This window comes from Echiichthys vipera (genome assembly GCF_963691815.1).
Source record: "Echiichthys vipera genome assembly, chromosome: 8".
NCBI classification, from domain to species: Eukaryota; Metazoa; Chordata; class Actinopteri; order Perciformes; family Trachinidae; genus Echiichthys; species Echiichthys vipera.
The window spans coordinates 26,876,246-26,899,586 of record NC_139833.1 but is presented as its reverse complement, the minus strand read 5'-3'; the positions used below and the strand labels follow the sequence as shown (position 1 = coordinate 26,899,586).

At 41.9% G+C, this 23,341-nt stretch overlaps 1 protein-coding gene across 1 annotated transcript; it reads right to left on the bottom strand.

Moving 5' to 3' along the window:
* Positions 1-2,208: 2,208 nt before the first annotated feature.
* Positions 2,209-18,450, bottom strand: LOC310950845 (galanin receptor type 1-like; the record flags this gene model as incomplete). Its single annotated transcript, XM_083918851.1, has 3 exons — positions 2,209-2,529; positions 17,628-17,693; positions 17,785-18,450. 3 exons carry the CDS (start codon positions 18,448-18,450, stop codon positions 2,209-2,211), a joined length of 1,053 nt encoding a protein of 350 aa, XP_083774977.1.
* Positions 18,451-23,341: the final 4,891 nt, after the last annotated feature.

Below are 23,341 nucleotides of genomic sequence, written 5' to 3'. Positions count from 1 at the left end.
GTTTTGCTACCTTTGGTTACACAATCAGCTTCAGTGGAGAGAGGTGTGGGGATGGATTATGAGAGCAGTGCCACGTGAGTTGATTGTAGCAGCTGATTCTGGTTGGGCTAATTATACTCTCCCTTTCAGTATTGCTGGATGTTCAGATGACTGTCACACACCACAGACAGCAGGAAGCTGGACATTTTGTTTGCTTGAACTGTGTGAAATGGGACTGTGCAAGAGAGCGAAGCTGGGCAGCTGGAGCCGCACACTGTGAACGTCCGCGGGTTCATGTTGTAAGTGCGTGAGCAGTCCGTTAAGATATTGTAAATAAATTGTCGTTGTTTCGAAATGATCTGTTCCGGCTGTGGTTTGTGCCGAGGCTGACCCTTGGTGGCAACTAGACTTGTTACATTCAGATTTTGGCCAAGTTTATGAACACCCCACATTGCAACATTAGGCTACATCTATGACACTAAGGAAAAACATAATAGGTCTAGCAAGTTTAAATCTACACACACACACACACACACACACACACACACACACACACACACACACACACACACACACACACACACACACACACACACACACACACACACACATACACACACACACACACACACACACATACACACACACATTGTATCTGTATTTGGAAAGTGAGTTGTTGTCGCGTAACAAGGAGTCAGCCTAAAGTTTGTATGTATTGTGAGTGCAATTTATTAACAATTTAACAAGCTAGGTGTAATTTACGACATGTTAATCGTCTGGATTTATGACATACGTACATTAACAATTTTTACCATTACCATTTTCTTTTTATTTCCTAGAGGCTCGTTGCCACCAGCCCCTGCGTCAAGCTAGCCAAGCTAACATGTCGTGGACCAGTTTCGTTCCTGAACGCACATCCCACCATCCAATTTCTGATAAAACAGCAAACAAGCCGACGCTCTAAGGGTCTGCTCACACTGTCCTCCCGGACCACGACCCGGACTTTAGGGTACTTGTCCCCCCTCCCTCTCCCCCCCGCGCCCCAGCCCCGTTTGTACTCACACTACCTGGGCCTCGGCCAATGCTTCTTGCTGTCCATACGCCATCACGCCGTAACACGTCACACGCATTGATCGTGTGTGTGGCTTTGTTTACAAATCTTTCCACAGACCTCGGAGTTTTTGTGCATCTTGTCGACTGTTTTTGAATATTTTCATCCGACCAAATCTGCAGTAAACACTCCACCTCCGCACCACACCAACGTGAACCTTTCACCACCATTGTTGTTGTTGTTAAATGTCCGCGCATGGTCCGCCCTTCTATTTACATGTCCGAACAGGCGCACATAACGCTACTGCCGTAGGGCTCGTGCTCGTGCTCGTTCACGTGCGCACGCTCGTGCTCGTACATGTGCAAACGGCTCCGCTAAAGCCCACCTCTTTCAAGCGGGCCGTGGACGGTCCGCTGGCCGCAGTTGAGCACGGAGCGGGTGCACTCACATGGCTTAAAGGTACTAGACTTTAGCTGAAAAACCGGTTTTGGCCGCGGCCAAAAGGACAGTGTGATCACGCCCTAATTGTCAGAGTAACAGAATGTTACTGGGATTAGAAAATGTCAAGTGTTTACTGAATTTGAAATTGTTAATGTAATCCCAGTTATGTACAATATTTCTAAGCAATGCCCAACACTCTTCTTCAGAGAGAAGATACACATTCAAACACCAGTTTTACATTTGCAGGTCATTTTGCTGTATATAATGCAATAATAATCTTGAAGATTGAGGAAAAGATTGATATTTTGAATACTTTCTTTTGAAGTCTGAAAGAAAAATGACCTCACATTGTTTTGTGTTGGCTTATGTAATATACCGTAATGTGACGTATGTAAATACCATCTACAGTCAAAGTTAGTTTCATTTTAGAGACAGGCTCATTTTCCTGAATTTCAGACTCCACAGGGTTTTCTTATGAAAGTAGGAAACAGAGACTGATCAAAGAGGGAGTAAGCTTTCCCTGCAGCCACAGTGGCTTTATCTTCTCTGGTATAATGAACAGCGCTTATGGGGATCAGTACAGCTGTAGCAACATCCAAGCAACCATACTTACCTACATCAAACAATCCACACACCCACTCATGTCTGGTGGCTCTGTCACTATGGCATTACTTTGAGTTTTAGTGTGACAAAAGTCGCCACAATTAATTTTCATGTCACCATCCACACCTTGCGAGTCAGACGTTGGTGCAGTTAGTCGAGGGCGGAGTGTCCGCTTTACTGCGGATCTCCTTGATGTCGTTGAGCGGGTAGTCACTGGTTCCAATCTGGCATTTGAACACCTGCTTGTAAGCCTTCCTGAAGTTCTCTGACAGGAAGGCGTAGATGACCGGGTTCACGGATGAGTTGCTATACGCCAGGCAGTGGGCGGCCACCCGTAACACGAAGGAGGCCTGGTTCAGCGGGAAGGTCCCGAACTCCACCCACAGGTGAATGGCGTGATGAGGGAGCCAAGAGATGCAGAACACCACCACCACCACCAGGACAGTCTGAGCAGTCTAGGAGCCACAAATGGGGGACAGAGAACAGAGATAAGCAGGAGAGAGATTTAGTCGGTGCCATCAGGTCAAAGGTTAATGCTGTAGGCTACTCATGTGTATGTCTTATTCAGGATAGATTAATAAAGCATGCTTTCCTTCTGTTATCATTCTGCTGCTGCTCTGTAAGTCTTTATTCTTATTCCATCTTGTGTCATTCCTGTGAAGAGGGACTAAAACTTCAACCCACTTAATAAATACACAATTAACGTTTAAATGACGCCTGCTGGCTGCTAAAGGCAGTTTTAAAGAAAGTGGGGATATTGGTATCATATGAAACTACTGTAGACGTCCCATTGGTTGGTTCCTAGCTAGTCTGGAAGGGGGCTAAATAATGCTCCAAGTTTTTAAATTTTGATGAGAGAAAATCTGGTATGGCCATTTTCAAAGGGCTCCCTTGACCTCTCACCTTGAGAAACATATTCTCAGCAACCGGTTTGTATGATATTTTACAAAATACCACAGGGACAGATTTGTATGATATCTTACAAAATATGACCCTCTTTTAAGACTGTGAAATGGCGACTGAAAGTGGATCGTTATGGTTATGTTTAGGAAACAAAGGAAACAACTAGAAGTGAAGGGAGTTAGTAAAAATTAAGGGTGTGGCTGCTTTGAGTGGCAGGTGGCTGGCCTCACAGGAGGCTAAAATTAGCTGCTAGCTGCTTGTCTGCTCTGCTACCCTTAACAACACTTCTAATCTCAGCCATGTAAGTGCTGTTTGTCCATTAATGCTAAACTGCCACGATGGATGCATGCTGTGTTGGTGCCTTTTGTGGAATTTTTAATGCAAATATCGGACAAATAATATGGTTTGATGTGCATTTAACCGTAGGTTTATATATATATATATATAAAGATATATATATATATATATATATATATATATATATATATATATAGGAGGAGTCTTCTGCTGAACGTCCTCCTCTGCTGGGCCAGTGTGTCGTAGAGAGGGTGGGAGACATTGTCCAGGATGGACCGGAGCCTGGACAGCATCCTCCTCTCTGCCCGATTTGTTCAGTCTGTTGGTGTCTGCGACCTTTAGCCAACTGCCCTAGCAAGTGACAGCCAAGAAGATCGCACTGGACACAACAGACTCATTAAACATCCTCAGCATCGTCCGGCAGATGTTAAAGGACCTCAGCCTCCTCGGGAAGAAGAGTCCACTTTGGCTCTTTTTGTAGAGTCCAGCTTTCTAGTCCAGTTCAACTTATTAATGAAGTACACCCACAGGTACTTATACTACTCTGCAGTGTCCACAGGGACCCCCTGGATGGAGACAGGGGTCACAGGTATTTTCACCCTCATCAGATCCACTACGCACTCCTTTGTTTTAGTCACGTTAAGCTGCAGATGATTCATCTCACTCCAAGTGACAAAGTTGCCCACAACAGTCCTGTATTCATTTTCACCCCCCTTTCCAATGCAGCCACTGCACTATTGCTGAGTGACACACTGTGGTCTGCCCCTCAGGTAATCCACAATCCAGGACACGATTGGGGCCTCCACCTGCATCACAGCCATCTTCTCACCCAGTAGAGCCGGGCAGATGGTGTTAAATGCACTGGAGAAGTCAAAGAACATGACTCTCACAGTGCTCACAGGCTTGTCCAGATGACTGTAGACTCTGTTCAGCAGGTAGGGGATGCAGTGCTCAACACCCAGGCGGGGCTGGGACATTACTTTTTCACACAGGCTTCTACTCAAAAGGCCAGTAAATATGCCCTCACAGGCCGGATCCGGCCCGGGGGCCACCAATTGTATAGCTGCGGATCAGTGAAGGGCCTGACCACAGGCCTTAGCTGCTCCAGGACGAGTCTCTCCATGGTCTTCATGATGTGGGACGTCTGGGCCACCGGTCTGTAGTCTTGAGGGCCACTGGGATGTTGCATCTTTTGCACAGGCACGAGGCGGGAGGTCTTCCACAGCACAGGGACTCTCTGGAGCTGCAGGCTCAGGTGGAAGACTTGACTCAGTACCTTAGGGTCTGCTCACACTGTCCTCCCGGACCACGACCCGGGCTTTAGGGTACTTGTCCCCCCTCCCTCTCCCCCCCGCGCCCCAGCCCCGTTTGTACTCACACTGCCAGGGCCTCGGCCAATGCTTCTTGCTGTCCATACGCCATCAAGCCGTAACACGTCACACGCATTGATCGCGTGTGTGTGGCTTTGTTTACAAATCTTTCCATAGACCTCGGAGTTTTTGTGCGTCTTGTCGACTGTTTTTGAATATTTTCATCCGACCAAATTTGCAGTAAACACTCCACCTCCGCACCACACCAACGTGAACCTTTCACCACCATTGTTGTTGTTGTTAAATGTCCGCGCATGGTCCGTCCTTCTATTTACATGTCCGAACAGGCGGACATAACGCTACTGCCGTAGGGCTCGTGCTCGTACACGTGCGCACGCTCGTGCTCGTACATGTGCAAATGGCTCCGCTAAAGCCCACCTCTTTCAAGCGGGCCGTGGACGGTCCGCTGGCCGCAGTTGAGCGCGGAGCGGGTGCACTCACATGGCTTAAAGGTACTAGGCTTTAGCTGAAAAAACGGTTTTGGCCACGGCCAAAAGGACAGTGTGATCACGCCCTTACACAACTGGGGGGCACAGGCTTTAAGCACCCTGGGAAATACACCACCGGGGCCTGCAGCTTTGCCACGTTGGAGTCTTGTCAGCTGTCTTCTCACCAGGTCAGGTGTGAAGGACACTGTAGAGGTGTCCGTTGGGGGAGGGCTGAGGTCGTCAGGTTGTGGAGGACATGATGTAGAGCAGAGGGGAGGGATGGAATAGGTGGGTGTGAAGTGAGGTGGTGAGGGGTGTTGAGGGGAAGGTAAGGGGTCCGTAAGGAGGAGGACTAGGAGGAGGTAAAGTGGCAGTCGTTGAAGGGCAGCCAGCAGCAGAGTCATGTAGGGGTGACTAACCTTGTCCATCTGTCATGTGGTGCTGGGCAGGCATTTGGTTTGAGTGTTTATTTTTACCAAAACCAGCTGCCTGCTGAGTTAAAACCTTGGGTCTTTTCGTATTTAACAATGAAAATAATATCATTTTAAAATAAATGTATGTAAGATATCAATAGGACAACAGCTAGAACCTTTTCTCATATAAGTAACAAAAATAAGATACAATTGCACATGATATACTGAAATAGATGACCAGATATATTTCATATAAAATGTACAAACCGATTTTATGAAACGAGATAAGTGGTGGATGTTATTACTTCAGGCAAGACTACCAGTTCAGCTAAAAGCTCTGAATGGAAAGATGTCGACATCAAAACCTAATTACATGCTGTCTGACCTGCTGAGCCCCTCCACTGAATGTGTAGCTAAGAAGTGGATTTATTCCAAAACTAATTAGTTCCCATTGAATAAATAAATAAAAAACTGAGGAGTCTTAAATTAATCAGAAATGCTGCTCTTGTTCAAGTAAAGTTTTGAATAAATGTGAATATTTCATTTGACTAATACAGGTTTTTGATGACCAATATTGAGGCTGCCATAGTTACCAGACTCTACAGTGAACAATTCTAATGCTTCCAATACACTCCATTTCCTCAGAAAAACAGTTTGACAATGTTCCAAACAAATTCTGTATTTATTTGTTCCAACACTTCATTGAAGTGACACTGCAAGTGAAATATTCCAAGATGCAATCTTTTATTGTCACACTATTACAGGGGTACTCAAATACAAATCTTAAAGGGCCACAAAGAATTTTTTTAATGACTCAAAGGTCCATTTATTGAGGTCGTTCAGGCCACATGCAATAATACTGTAATATTTAAAAAAAAAAAAAGTTATTTTTATTCAAAACAACAAAAATACGAAAATAATAATAAAATGTCATTTCCATTTTGACATAAATTAAAATAAATAGTTAAATAAAACAAAACATGACCCCTGTCATGAATCCAAAACAAATGTATCAGGAGGGGGTTAAGAACACTTTTCTTTTTAAATATAATCACAAAGAACCACAAATAAGAAGGGAGAGTGTATTTCTGTCCTAACATACATGCTAAAATCAAACCAAATGTCCCTTTCAGTTTAACAAAAAAAAATCATCACCTCCATAGATTCCTTTGGTAAACAAATATATCAAGATCTTAGGAATGAAAGTGTCATGAAAAACTATTTTACATTCAAAGTGTGTCACTGTGAAACACTGCTTAATGAGAGAAATGGCATCTTGTGTCTGCTGCTTTCTGTTGCTGGGCAGGCCCGGAGTGGCTAATCGGGAGGACCGGGACAATTCCCGGTGGGCCGGTCTGACTTTTGGGCCGCGAGGGCCGGTGTTCAATTATTATTTTTATTTATTTTGTGCCGGTGTTCAGTCATGGCACTGAGTGGAGTGGGTATCACGTGTATGCTGTTACCGCTGTCGCTGGTCATATCAGGGAGCTGGCGGTCTGTTAGATCATGCCAATGAAACTGGGACGCGGACGCGGACGCAGGTTAAGGGCACGCCCACCAACAAGAAACAGACGCAGACGCAGCCTGATGTAACGTACGTGTAGTGCACTAGTCCGCACACTTCAGTGGTGTTTGCCTAGCTCCAACCACAGATGTACAAGGAAAATAATAACCCAAAATGGAAAAAAAAAAGAACAAGGGTGGCGCAGAAAAAGCGAGGATTAAAAAGAGAAAAGCCCTGGAGACAGATGCAGCCAAATGTGCAAAAATCGTCAACTCTCCTCTCACACTTGGTCACAGCGTCTGGCAGCGCGCAAATTCTCGGTGACAGCGTCTTATAACGATCATATAATAGTGTAATATAATTTTATATATAATATCACGGCCAAAAGCTCTGTGCGCCTCCGGATGGCCGTAGCACGAGGAGCTCTCGTAGGGATTGGGCTTCGCGGGGTTTGTTTACCGGCGTTGATGTGTGGAACCGGTCTTCCGCGTTCCACACAAGACCGGATTTTTTTTTTATTACTGGAAAAAAAAAAATACAAAATAACTCGGTGTTGGCCTCAACCACTGGTAATACCGCATACCGCGGCAACCCTGAATGTTACTAATAATTGGCATAATAATTTCTTTCGGTGTTTCGGTTTTCGGCCTTGGTTTCCTCATTTTCGGTTTCGGCCAAGAATTTTCATTTCGGTGTATCCCTAGTTGTAACATATAGCCTGTCTAACCTAACGTTACATAATTTAAATAATATTATGATGCAACGCCACATAACTGGCCACAAACTTTGATTTGTAGCCCCTCAGATACAAGATGCATCACCAAGCACCACCCATCAGCCCACAGGTCCAGAGTGTGCAGGTAGGATTGCTCATTAAGTGAATATTATTAGAATTAATATAATGAAGAGTATGGTGTAGACCTAGCCTGGTCCTACCAGACTCGTACTTTTTCATTTGCACAGAGAGTCTGGACCTACTCAATTGATAAACGTTAACTCACTTGGAAGGCAGGTGTCTGTTGAAATTTAAAAATATTGGATCTGCCCAGTGCCACTCTGGATCTGCCATAACCAATCGCTAACGTTTGGCCGGGAATCACGTTGCGCGCAGGCTGTAAACAAACCAAACACTGCATGAAGATGTAAACGAGAGCTGATTGGACCCAGATTGCAATTGATGATGATAGAGGATTCAGCACTACAATAATGAAACTGACTTGAATTTTTGACTTGAAAAAGGGGAGATTTGTGACGAGATTTATGAACATTTTTATGATTTAGAGTCAGAGGCAGAGCCAGGAGCCAGTGGTGAGGAAGAAACAGATGAGCTAGTGTGTGAACAAGCAAGCATCAGTTCCAATAAAACCACTTTCTATGCCCAAATGATAGTAGTGGCCCGTTATACTTTTGATCATTAGTAATAGTAAGAATTACAGTAGGAATTACAAGGCTTTAGAGAACAGTGCGCTATTGTATGCTTAACATGTAAAGTTATAATTACATTATTTTAATATAATAGGTCGTGATCTAAAGTGGGCCGGTCTGAGGTATGAAACTCCAGGGCTGAAAATGAGTCCCACTCCGGCCCTGTTGCTGGGTCATAGAAGTGGCAAGGATCCTGCTTGCAGCTTGATATGATGAATTAAGTGCATTTATTTTCGTTGTTCTAACCTCAGAATTTTGAGGAAATGTCTCCTCAAAATGCCTATGTTTCGTCTCATAATGACGTTTTAAATTGGAAATCTTCGTCACAGCTATCGTCTCCTGGCATATTAAGCACATCGGTCTGTTTGAAGGTAGAATGAATGAAAATTTTTCAGTCCATTCTTCTTTGAACTGTCGATTTTCACTGTCAACTTTCCTTTTAGCACTGAACTTGGAACACGCCATTTTCGTCCAATCGAGTCTCCTGCAGCCGGCAAAACATCATCATGCGAGCTTCTCCGAAAGCGAAAGTGAAACTTAAAAATTGCGCTCGCAGCAGTGATTGACCCAGCTGTCTATGTATCGTTGGCATGGAGACAAGTCCCGGGGCACACGTGCTGACCCAAACCAAAACACATGGTGAAGGAATAATTGTTCGGGGGCCAGAAATAGGCGGCCGGCGGGCCGGATGGGGCCTATTGAGGACCGCTGCACTATTATATCAAATTGAAGTTCCAAATGTCTTGACAGAATGACAAAAGCTTTCAACACAAAATGGGTTTATAGACTAATGATGGCGAAGTCACAGAGTTTGTGTACCAAAAAAACGCAAAACATTGAAAATGTAGTCAGTCAGATTGATAGAGAAAAGTGTTTCCTTCTATAAATTGTGAATGTAGGAACATTTGATGCTTGGAAATGCAGATGCTTTGTTTCTACATAACGTTAGCTGAAGTAAAATGATGATATATCAATGTTGCATTGCTTCCAAATGGCCAACAAAATATTAAGAAAATGGATAGTAGAATGTACTCAGAAGAAAGTCAATAAGCTTTCCAAACTTTCTATCTCAGACCAAAATAAATAACTGCATGTACAACACATCTGTGGAAATGTTTGGGCAGTCTGATGAAAGGCTTCATGACCATCATGTCAAAGTCAGTCTCACAGTAGAGTCTAGCATGGGTCACTTTTACAATAAACCTTAATTACATCAGAGATAAATGTCACTGAGTGAACCATATCCAAAATGTTAAATGAAATGTCAATATTGGCCGTAGATATCAGCCTGACCATACACATACACATTCACGTACACATACACATACACAGGAGCCAGGGACAGGTTCCCACAGAGCAGCATGCTAATAACCATGCTTTGTTTGGATAGCCTCCGTTCATATCTTCATCTCAACCCCCTAAGAGCCATCAGTTAGTTAATATAAACAGCAGAATCACCACAGGAGGACAAAACTCATGCATGCCTTTCAGCCTCTCTTCTCGAGCCACACAGCCTCTACTTATCCTGTTTGGATGAAAGCTGTTAGAAGCTCAATGCAATTCATCAAATGATTGATTAAAAGCTGTCAAGATGTTTTTGGGACATTGAGATAATAGTTTACAATGATCCATCTTGTTGTGTGTCACAGTTCGGTAATGAAAGCTAGATATTAAGGCACAATAATAATAATAATAATAATAATTTCCCTCTGGATAAATAAAGCTTCTTGAACAAGACAGACCTTTCTCCTTATAGGAAAAAACACACTAAAAACACATTAAAAGGTAAAAACTAGGGCTGACCCCAAATAATCGAGCAAACACTGGTCGACCAAAAAATCATTAGCAGACGAAAATGAAATTGGTCGATTGGTTGCAGGAAAAAAATTAAAACATTTGGAGCGGTTTCTTGTCAAAATCTATGTGACTAAAGGCTGAAGGTCGCGACCCCTCTGTTGCGGCCCTTCCGTTTTTAAAGGGTGTTGTGTTTAGTGATGTGTTGTCCAGGCCCACCATAGAGAGACCCTAAAAATATAACTTTACCATCAGTGTTTCATAAAGATGTTACAAAGGTAAGCATTATAACATCTCATAACATCTCATAACATCTAACATCTTCTCATTACTCCACACAGGTCAAACGCTTTTGTGTGCTGCTACATCTTTTTCGTTTCTTCTCGATATTTCTATTCTGCACAAATTGAAAAATGGACATAAAACAGGTGGATGGCAACACACATCAACCAAGTTGTACTTTAGCTTGATTTAGCTGTCTGTCTTTTACAGCGAACAAACTCAGGAACAATGTTCAGCTAGTTGTTGTTACCTAACAAACAAGGCCGGGGGAACAACTCTAGGAAAGTTTTCAAATTTGATTTTAAGAAGTTATTAGAGGAAAAGAAAGACCACTAACTAAATTGATACACTTCACTTCGTGGACCCTTCCTATTGGCTCACTGGTCTTGAGTTGCATTTTTTGGACTTAAAAGCATTATTGTACTGAAAATGTGCGGAATAAATTACAACTGTTCACAATTATTTTGAAATGTTCCTTCAATGTTACTTTAAATGACTATTAAAGCCACTAAGAAATGATAGTTTGTCGCTGAGTGACACTGTTGATTCATTCAGTTTGCGTAGTAACACTCAGATTGGGGTAGTAACACTGAAATGAGCCTCTCTGTCAAAGACGAGCAGTTTGGCTTCTAAAGCTGTTTGGTCGTTAGCTGTCCCTGTTCCAGGTTAAATATGTTGTTAAACAATTCCAAGATGACCAAATTCATTTTCCATAACCATCTGTGTGTTCCATCTGGATGCCTGACGGACTCATGACATCAAGAGAAAACTCCTAAACCTACAGTACTAATTACCAGCCTTTTAACCTCTGGTTCTACACTGACAATCCAGTAAAAACATTATTGTTTGCCAAGGAAAATGAACTCCAACACTCCGGTATTCCCAAGAACATACATCAGGAGGAAAAAACATTTCAGCTTTTCTCTATCCGAACATGACATAAATCCAGAGGATAAATGGATGTATTTTAAATTAAAGAATTAAGGAAGAATAACTAGGTTTTTGGAAATGTGTCTTGTTTGACTTTTGTAGGCTGCCTGAAAGCTACAGGGGGTGATAAGAAGTTTGCCTGCATGTATTTAGCAATAGCAGTGGGAGTGACCTTGCTCTTCTCAGCTGTCACTGACATAACATTTCACAAGCCTGGTTGTGAGCTGCAGAGACCCGAGTGAAACATACAAAATATTGATTTAACACTTATTTGAACAAATATTCCCTACTTTCCACTGTGTGGCCTGCTGTAATTATTCATTTGTGAAAAACACCCCTTTCTTGTACATATCCACTAATGTTTTACAACAGCACACAAGAAGAGCTAGCTAACATGACACTAACCTCATCATTATTCAATAACACTGCTCTCAACAGGAACAACCATAATTTAGACTTTAATAGTTTGGGAGATGTGCTTATTCACTTCCTTGATGAGAGTTGGACGTAAGATCAGGGTGCAAAATACAGGATAATTGATTGACACTTTGACTCCCTGAAAGCCTTAAGCCAGCAGAATGTCACAAAATCTTACTATGTGCAGCAGTATTTATTAAATTTAAATGGTAAAATAAAGCCTTATGAATACAGAAAAATGTTGTCATGGCGTTTCCTCTTACATTGCCACCGTAGTTATGTAGTGTGAGTGGCCTCGTTTTTTTTTTAACAATTTAAGCCTTGGTGATTTGTGCGCAATCCGTGTGTACCCTAGTTGATTCTGCATCCATTCAATTTTGTATTCTGTGTTTAGAGTAAAAAACAAACATGTACATGTATAGCTGAGCACTATTAGCAAGCAAAACTGACTAATATTGCAAACCATTTCCTCTATTTGAAGCTGTAACCTGGTCTGTTCAGCTGCATGAGATCTAAAAAAAAAAAAAGACATAAGCACGAGGAAGAATGGTATGGTGTGAGCCAAGAAGCTAAGGGGCTCAATTGGTTTTGTAATGCTCAGGTGAAGTGTTTGGCCTTTGCATGAATGGCAATTAACTGCACTGCTGGAGCAGGAAGAAAATCTGAGAAAAATTGCCATAATTATAGATGCAGCAAGGATATTTCTGGGTGTTGTGGGTTTTTTTGAAGAATATGTGCTCTATTGAGTCTTAACAACCGCTGTTGGAGTCACAGGAGGACATTTGTGAACAGTTGTTCTTTGAGGTTAGATTGTTGAATCTCCTGGGAAGGGATGAAAGGGCAGCATTGTAAATTGGAGATAATGGGTGTCTCAGACCTCCTCCTCTGTTTAGCGATGGTTTCTCTACTATTCCATAGATGACTTATTTTACTCCTCTTTCAAATCATCTATCCACTATGTCCAGGATGTGGAAATTGTTGTCATCAAAGGATTGGGCTTTCTGGAACTGAGGCGGAAAAGCTAAGGGCGCACTCACACTGTCCGTCCATACCGTGCCCCGTGCTTTAGGGTACTTGTCCCCCCATTCCTCTCCCCCCGCGGCCCAGGCCCAGTTGCCTATTTGCTGCCTATACATCATCACGCTGTAACACGTCACACACATTGATTGACGTCATCGCGATGCGTCGCTTCTGCAGTAAACACTCCACCTCCGCATCACACCAGCGTAAATCTTTCGCCGCCATTGTTGTAAATGTCAGCGCATGGTCTGTCCTTCTTTTTTCTATGTCCGAACAGGCGCATATAAAATGACGTCAGAACCGCCGTAGTCTTCGTGCTCGTACACGAGCGCACGCTCGTGCTCGTACATTTGCAAACGTGCTTTACAAAAGCCCACCTCTCCTAAACGGTCCGTGGCCGTGTACTCACACTGGTCAAATGAACTAGACTTTAGCCGTGAAACCTGTTTGGGCACGGTACGAATGGACAGTGTGAGTGCCCCCTAAGGTTAAAAGTGTCAGCAACGTTGTCCCAAGCTAAGGTCCCCCTGTCCAACTTCACCATTGGGGAGAAAAAAAGCAGTAACGGCACTGAGCAAAAACCACAACATCACAACTCTTCCAGTTGTTCTCAATACAACTGATTTCCAGGCAAAGATCTCTGCACTACTCAGTGACTCTAACACTTACGAAACTCTGAAACGAGACCCTATCAGCGGTTACAAAAAGAAGGTTCCAGAGTTTGCAACTACAAAAAGAGGGGGTCATTGACATATCCCAATATTACAGGCCCTATCCCCAGGACTCAACCCCCTGCTTATATGGACTCCCAAAAATACATAAAGAAGGGGCCCCACTCAGGCCCATTGTCAGCAGCAGGAATTCGGTCACCTAAAACGTTGCCAAGCACATAGCCAATATGCTGGCACCACTGGTTGCCAACATCCCCACACCACATCCAAAACTCCATAGACTTAAAAATGGATCAAGATGAAACCATGGTGTCCTACATCGGGACTTCCTCATTCACCTGTATTCCAATAGAGGTTTTGGCCACAGTAAGAGAAGCTTACACAGGACAACTCCTTACACAACCGAAGAAATCTCAAACCAGACCACATTTGCCAACTTATGGATTTGTGCCTGAACACCACATATATCCAGTTTAATGGCACATTTTACAGACAGAAACACGGCTGTGCCATTGGTATCCCCTATTGTGGGGATATTGGTGAAGGCTTTGAACTCCTTCAAAGGAATAACCCAGAGCCATTGGTTCAGATATGTGGACATCACATGGGTTAAAATCAAATCCAAAGAGGTGCCAACTTTTATCGAATATATAAACTCAGTGAACAGAAACATCAAATTCATTAGAGAAGATGTCAAGGATAGTAGTTTGCCTTTCTTAGATTGTGACGTCCATATGGAGAATGGCAGGAGCCTCCACTCCTCTGAAACAGAAAACCCACTCACACAGATCAATATCTACTGTTTCACTCTCACCACCCCCTGGAACACAAGCTTTGAGCTATCAGAACCCTGCAACACAGAGCTAATAACGTACCCACCAGCTCACAGGCCCATGGAGAAGAACACAAGCAACTGAGGGCGCCCTCACAACTTGTGGTTACCCCAGCTAGACCTTTGTGAAAACGGCAGCTGCTTTTTAGAAACCAAAGTGGTTGAGAAAGAAAAACAAAACAAGAGAAACAACATAGTCATTCCGTATGTGGCTGGGGTATCAGAGAAACTCAGGAGGATCTTCAACAAACACTGCATCCCTGTGTATTTCAAACCCAGTAACACACTCAGACAGAGACTAGTGCATCCCAAGGACAGAACACAGCACACCCACAAAAGCAATCTGGTTTATGCTGTCCAATGCAACGAGGAATGCATAAGATCTCTACGTCAGAGAAACAAAACAACCACAGCATAAACGCATGGCCCAAAACAGGAGAGCTAACTCCTCAGGCTTGGACTCTGCTGTCCACTTACAATTCAAGGAGAAAGCCCACTCATTTGTTGACAACAATGTCCACATCCTGGACAGAGAGGACAGATGGTTTGAAAGAGGAGTAAAAGAAGCCATATATGCAAAAGTAGAGAAATAATCGCTAAACAGAGGAGGAGGTCTGAGACACAACTTATCTCCAATTTACAATGCCGCCCTTTCATCCCTTCTCAGGAGATTCAACAATCTAACCTCAAAGAACAACTGTTCACTAATGGCCTCCTGTGACTCCAACGACTGTCGTTAAGACTCAATAGAGCACTAACGAAGTACAAACCAACTTCCCACCAACGACTGCCACTCTAATGATGGTCGTTGGCACTTGGAGCACAAAGGGTTCCAGTGACATCATCGGCCTTGTGAGAGGTTAAATACTTGGATCTCCACACCACTTAATTGGACCAGTCCCAGCCTGGTCAGATGCGTAAATGAACTGATGAAGCCTCTTGGATGAGAGGTGAAACATCTTCCAAGACAAATAACCAAGTCCAGCTGCCTTTGACTGAAATTGCTTTAGGGATAACGATGACCTGGACAAATGAGAACATTCACAGGCTTGTTTCATGTGGACAGAGATATTTTTTTATCACACCGGTGGTGTGGATTTTTTTAACCGGGGGCCGTAAAAGTTTGGTTTAAAAAATACCTGTGTTCGTGTGGACTAGGCCTGATTCGGAGATGGAATGTTTACTGAAGATTTAGTCAGATAAAAATATTCAGTAACAGTTGGACAAAACTGTGGCTAAAAACCCAACCAAGATATGTGTTCAATGTTGTACAAAAACAAAGTGACGCATTGCGATGACGTCAATCAACGCGTGTGTTGTAATATGACTTGATGGCGTATAAGTAAGAAGCAATCTTGCCTTGGCCCGGATCTTCTGATGCAGTATGTGAGAGGAGAAAGGAGGGGGGACATTCGCACTTAAGTGCTGCATGAATCCACCAAGCTCAGTATTATTGCGCCTTAAACTCATATATTCATGCCATCATATTTTTTGACATTAATCATTTTCAAAGTACACAATTGGTTTATAAAGTGTTTAAGAATACTGACTATGCTTCCTGTTTATTATTCTGTGCTACTGTCTGACTGTGTTTTCCTTGACACACACACTGGACACAACAGAGACATACTGCCAAGAAAACATAGATTTTGGCCCTAGAACCATACTCGTATATCTAGAGAAAAGTAAGTCTGCATGTTTCATTTTGATATCTTTACATTTATTTGTGTGTGCAAACAGTCTGTTAAGTCAATTAGTTATAGTTTAACAGTAGCAAGGTCATTTATATATCACTTTAATGCACTGTTTGTCACAGAGTTGTCCGTGTCAACATTTCCTCCATGTATCCTCGATCAGTACTCTGCACAGTGAGCACCGTAAATCATCAGAACAGGTCAAATTCCTGTTTTATCCCTATGCAATAAACCATGTATGAGATGACATCAAAACACATTCACATTCTCATCAATTCCTTCCCTCCCAGCAGACGAGCAGTCTGCACTCTGGGTTTCATAGCAAAAGGCTGTTATCAAATCGTGCTGCTAAACTGACCAGCAGTAAAGGACAATAGACAGACAGACAGACACTCACGCACACACAATCGAGCTGGCAACAGCAGATAACTGGCTCTCAGGGAAGCTTAATGACCTCCACCAAGAATAATGAAGGCTAGATGGTGGTTTGATTGCACATCGCTTTTTGGCTACTTTGCTGAAGTGTGCCAGTTAATACTATTATAACATTAATTCATTCATTCATTCATCATTTTGGCTCTATGGAACAAAAGAGATAATGGAAATAGTTTCCCTTAGAATGCCTTTTGAATGTGAGGAAATGGTATGCAGCATGTGGTCTAGGCAGACTAGTCCCTCGCTGACTGTAGGTCAGTGTAGCTGTGATATATATCTTCTGAAAGGCCAAGAACACTGACCCCTGCTGAGTCAAACCACATGTCGACAGAAGAAAAGGCTGCTGCATCCCTGAAATGCACACATCTAAAAAGATTGAGGGCATTTCAGTATACTATTTGGTGACATCCTTTCATCATCATCATCATCATCATCATCATCATAATGGCAAATACCGTTCAGATTCTGTACGGTTCAGGTGGTCACTTATGAGTAAAAATTTATTATATAATGAATGTTTTCAGTGATGATTTTGGTTATTATACAGACCTTAAAACTGTGCAGTTTCAAAGTCACATTGTTTATTATTTTCACTTCTGCAAATGGATGTAGTTCGGCTGTAAGTCAACAGGTAACAAGTCACCCATCTGTCTATATGTTACCTAGTGTTTATTCAGTGGTTTTTACTGATTACAGTCAGACAAGTTTGTTAACGTATAGCAGGGTGCGCTCAGAGCTCACTAAAACGGCTTTATATGCACAGTGACCATGGAATGCACTGCAAAACATCATTACATCAGAACTAATCCCTTCATTGAACACATTGAAGGTCTTTTACAAACTAGCCTGAAGGAATTACTGTTTTACATAGTGTTTGACTTAGATTGAATGTGTTATGGATATGTTCTCTCCTTTTCCCTTGTGTTGCTTTTATGTCTTTTATTTGTTCTAACATGTCAACTTTATTTGTTTTTTTATGTGAAATTGCTCATGACCAGGACTCCCTGGAGGAAGAGAGAGATAGTATATCTCCATGGGACCATGGCTAAATAAAGGTGATTTAAAAAAAATCAATAATCAAATAATCCATAACACACCCAATACTCCAAAAGAGACAAAAATACAGCTTAATACATACCTTTTTCTTTGATGCCTCTGACTTTTTGGACATATTTCTTAGTTTTTTGTGCAGGTGATTTAAAACCTGTAATCAAGGGAATAGAAGTCAGATATATTTTTACGATGGCTCATACATGCCCAATTATTCCCAAACCCTTATGAATAGCTTTCCTTACCTTTGCATAACAGAAGGAAATCAGCAGCAGGGGCAACACATAACCAAAAACAAACGTGCAAACGACATAGACTTTCTTTTGGTTATGATCTGGCCACACTTCCCAGCAGAATGTGTGATTCTCTCCACTGTGAAAAATGTTCTGGTAATACATGACAGGCGCAGCCATGGCCAGAGAGAGTATCCAAATCACCACCACCCCGATAAAAGCATGCCTCGCCACCCGGATAGAGGAGGACTTTCTGGAGTGCACGATGGCTATGTATCGATCCACGGACATGGCAGACAGAGTGAAGATGCTCACCAGCATGGACACGGTGAAGAAATAGTGGATGAATTTGCAAATGAAGGCGCCCAAGACCCATGTCGGCATCATGTAGATGGTGGACTGAAAAGGGATGCAGAAGAGCAAGTAGGACAGGTCTGCTATGCTCAGGTTGAGGATGAATATGTTGGTGGTGCTCCGTGGTTTCCCTGGTTTGCTCCGGGCCAGCACGGTGATCACCATAGAGTTGCCAAGCACACCGAGCGTAAAGATGAGCCCGAAAACTAGCAGCGTGATGAAATTATCCGTACCGATCCCGAATAAAAGTTTCTGGTCGTCTTCCTCCGCTCTGCTGTGGTTCCACGGCTCTTCGAAGAGCCAAACAGACTCCGATGAATTCATGTTTGTTTTTTTCTTTTAGATGAACTTCAAACGTTGCAAAAACGACCTACGGGAGGTCCGTGCGCCGCATCTGCTGCTGCTTCATGATAGTTTGAAGAGCACGGGTTTGTGGTCCGGTGAGTCTCATGAGCGCTCCTGCAGACACTGTGTTCTAGTTGCTTATCTCAGGGTTTAAATCAATTTCCCGCTTTATTCTTATATCTCACATTAGTACATAGCAATATGTGTAAACAAATCTATCTAATGTACTCTGTACAGCATGTATCAGTCTTGCCGCTGCGCGTCTTGGAGCTCGTCCTGGTGCGCACCTGATGCGTCTGCGCACCCGCGCTTATCCACTCTGAAGGCTATTTCTTTACGTGGAGACTTTTTCCGTCACATTAGAGCGGGGGCTGGGCTGTGACTTTCACGTCAGCAACCAGTATACAGCTCCCAACATAAACTGATGGAGAAATATTTGTCTGGATTGTTTTTTTCTAAAACCATTCCTCTACAATATGGATGCCAGAGGCCAGTGATAGGAAATGTGGCTTCAACAAGTCATCTCCATGCCATGTATTTGTTCTGCTCAGTCACTGAACCAGCTGACTGCAATCAGCACAGCTCTACAGCCAGGGAGATGAGCCAGTTAATAAATGCACCTGGATCAGTGACTGAGCAGAACAAATACATGGCATGGAGATGACTTGTTGAAGCCACAATTCCCATCTCTGCCAGAGGCCAATGTGATTTTCTTAGTTAGACTTAATTAGTTCAGAGACTGTATGGCTGTGGTGTAAATTCCACTGTGATTATCTGCCTATATTGTCAAAAATGATATAAACAGCACAGCAATTTCACTCAGCTGTCTTGCTGTGATTGCCTTATGTGAGTTGCATTCTCTTATGTTATAAAGGGCAGATAAGCTTTCTAAAAACATGAATAAAATACAACAAATGTACTCTGGAGAAATATATCTTTTTTTTTTTAAATAATTTCTTTACATCAATGACCAAACATCCAAAAGTATATATTGTAATTAATCTATTGTATTCAAAATATGAACTGTTTAAATGATCCACATAAAGTCAGACACCAAATAATAAATAAGACTTTGGATGCTGAACTGAACTGAAACTAGAGACCATCTTGCCAATCGCCCATCGCAAGATGGTCTTAAGCGAAATTGGGTCAGGGTCATACAGTAATGGGGCAATATGTTAAGTCCATAGGCCCTTCCATACTTCCTGTAAAGATTTGGAACTATATTTTGCAAGGTTGGGGCGCTATCACAGGGACACATTCTGTCCATATATGAACACATTGTGACATATAAGCTCAAAACCTCCACAGCAGGTGTCTACTGGACCACATTTTGCCATGATGCAGACACAGACACACACACACACAGTGGACTCACAATATGAAAATTATTTTTGACCAAAGGGCATGCTTAGGTTCCCAAGAAGGCTGAGTTTTATTATATTATATTATATATTTTCATGTGTGAACTAAAGGCTTATTGTTCTCTTTGATGGAAAAACCTCTGTGCCATGGTTCACCGATAACACATTATTTAAATACCATAGCGATACTATTTATCTCCAGAATCATAAATACCTGCTGTTGAAGTTTACACTGATATGGTCAATAGTGTTGGTGTACAGTTATTTTCACTATTGATTAATTTGCCATATAAGAATCTATTCATCATGTAATCTGTAAGTTGTCAGAAAATAGTGAAGAAAAATATCATAATTTCTCAGATCCAAAGTTGACGGCTTGAGATAATTTGTTTTGTCTGACTGATGATCCAAATACAAAGACATGGCAAATCCTCACAGCTGAGGAGCTGGGACCAGATCCTGTGTGATATCTTTGCTTGAAAAATACTTAAATGATTATTAATTATTAATAATAATTAATTATTATTAATTACGCCTAAAATATATAAAAATATTGCCTCCAAAATGTAGTGCAGTATAAGTATAGAGTATCATAAAATAGATATACCTAATAATGGAAGGTACTTCAAAACTGTACAGTATGAGTAAATGTGCTTGGTTATATCCCATGACTGCTTGCTCTCTTATAGCAGTGGAATAACAATGGGAAATACATTTGAGTCCCCTGTGACTTTAAACTTGAAGCCTGGTTTGCTTCTAGAAATGAAGCCATGCAGTAAAAGTTTGTAGACTCTAATTGTGTGACATCGCCCATCCCAAGATCAAACCATGAGCTGCCAATAAACTCAAATATGCTGAACAAGCTCTATATCAGAATTAAATTGATTTAACTTTGGCTCCATCTTGGGGCTCATTGTTTTGTGATGTTTGACTGCCAAGAAATGATTAAACACTATGGATGTTACTGCGACACCCTTAGTCTCCAACTTACAATAACTGATGGTTTTGGCCACAGAAACAAGCTGTGAAGGCAATATTGATATATTCTCACCTTTTAAGTTAATAGAGTGATCTTATTCACAGTTGTTTATTTACTCATCCAACAGTTATGCAGAAACAGTATCATTCATTTAAAGTTGTGTTTGCAATATAAGGCCAGTAGTAACTGTCTTTTAACTCTCTTTTAACATGCTACTAACTCCTCAGGGAAATATCTGGCTCTTTAGCTTCTAAATGCTAAATAGCCTTTTGGTGTTGAGCAGTGCACAGTGGGAATTGCGCTATAAGGGCACTGACAGTATATCAAATTAATAAAATTTAGGGTCAAACAGCTAAACAGTGAAATTCAACTCTAACCTAGCATCACCAGACTAATTGCAAATGTGCATTAGTCTGGGCCTTCTAAATCTTACTTTTAGATTTTCAGGCGGCGTTATCAGTGGTCCAGAGCTAAATGCCTCTGTATGCAATTAGATAGACCTACAACAAACCAGAGCAAGGAATCATGACCTTCAACCAATCACAGCAACAAAGTATGACCTTCAACCAATCACAGCAATGTAACAGCGGTGCTTGGTTCATATTGAAACAATGGCGGCTCGGTCCCAATTTTTATTTATGGGAAACAGGCAATAAACAGTTGTTTACAGATGAAATTCAACATAAACATTCTCAATTTGTCTGAGTTTATCTCCGGTTGTTCATTTGTCCATGCAATGTCAAGCTGCTGGAAATCTGTCTGAATGGGAGAGGGGCCAGACATATCTGCCAGAGCCAATGGAATATGAGTTTGGCAGCTTCGTCTGGTTTCCAGGCTAGTGAAAACACAGGCCAGGGGTTACCTCTTTGCTGAAACTTACTACAGTATAAAGCTTCATAAAGCCGAAAGGAGCTGCATATTCAGATTATAATTTCATCAACATGACAGACCCCTTTCACATTGTCACCTTGTCTCACATCGACTATAGTCGCTTCCAAGTTTACTGCTACCAAGTTTCTCTTAGTGAAGTTGGTTTTTCTGTAGGTGCCGTTATTCAGATGGTGATTGCCTTCATGTCAGAAAACACACTCACTGTCTATTGTTTGCCTTTCTACTCCTCTGCTGACGGTCTTTAAATTGCTTTAAGTCTTATACTCTATGTGTTAAAAGAAACGCAACAGGCGCGGGTTTAACGAGCTCTGCCAGCAGCAATGGTAACGGAACTGAGAGGCGTAGGTGAGTGAGGGTCAGGATGGAATAAATCAGTGGTTTCTTCCCGTTAGACTTTCAGAGCCCACAATTGCAGCTCCGTGCTCTCCGTGCTCTCCATGCCTCCCAGCAAACAGAAGCGGTACTGACATGAGGTGAGGCAGAGTAGCCAGCCATCCATCTATTTGGACATGATTAGATTGAATGTAACCTCTAAATGGTCAGTGGAATTGTTATTCAAAGGTCAGACACACAACAACATCCAATACAAAACAAATAAATAAAAGGTTATTCAACAGTAATATGACAGAGCTTTTTGTGCATACTGTTGACTTTTAGGACATCAGAGTTTACTATAGTTACATTGAACTGTCTTTGTAACTGTTCATATGTTAACATCTCTACTTCTGTTCTACAGTAAATATATGATGTTTTAAATGTCTGCTTCTTTATTCATTTCCTTTTGTCTTTGATGTCCTGCATTGCTTTAACTTTAAAGGAACCATTCGACATTTTGGGAATATGTATTCAGTTTACTGCAGAAAGTTAGATGAGAAGATTGATACTACGCTCATATTTGTGTGCTAAATATGAAGTTGGTTAGCTTAGCTTAGCGTTAAGACTGGAGGAAGAGTAAAATAGCTAGCCTGGCTCATCCAACAGTAACAGTGTACGCAGCACCTCTAAGGCTCACTAATTCAAATATAATATCTCATCTGTTTAATCCGTGCAACTAAAAAAAGTGAAAAAATGACAATTAGTGGTTTTATGGTGGGTTATGCCCCCAAGAAAGCAAATACGCTTCTTTCCAAAACTAAGAGGTTTTCCATGGATTTTGTTTTGAATTTCCATAAAGTTGGGAGGCTTACCAGGGACAAATTATAGAAAGAATCGTCTAAATCTATGCAGTAGAGGTCAAAATATCCTGACTTTAACTCCATAGTGTATATCAAGCTCCAGATATTCTACATTTCCCATAATGCAATTCAATCACAGTTTTCATTAGACGTTCCCTGTTTATACCCCCGCCCTTCAAACTCCAGGCCCTGATGACATAATCAGGCTTATTTTCACAGGCTTTAGAAAGCTTCATCACACACACAGAAGACTATAAACAGTTCACAAGATGAGAAGGACTCATGTCATAGTATCGTTTTTCAGATATCACAGTGTCTAACCAAATCATAACAAGCTTAGTCTCATTAGTAAGACAGATCCAATAGCATACTAACATCCACCACATCCGTATCCATTTTTACATTTCTAGTGATATTTTATGGATATCTTCCACTAGATGGGGCTATGTTATATTGAAGAC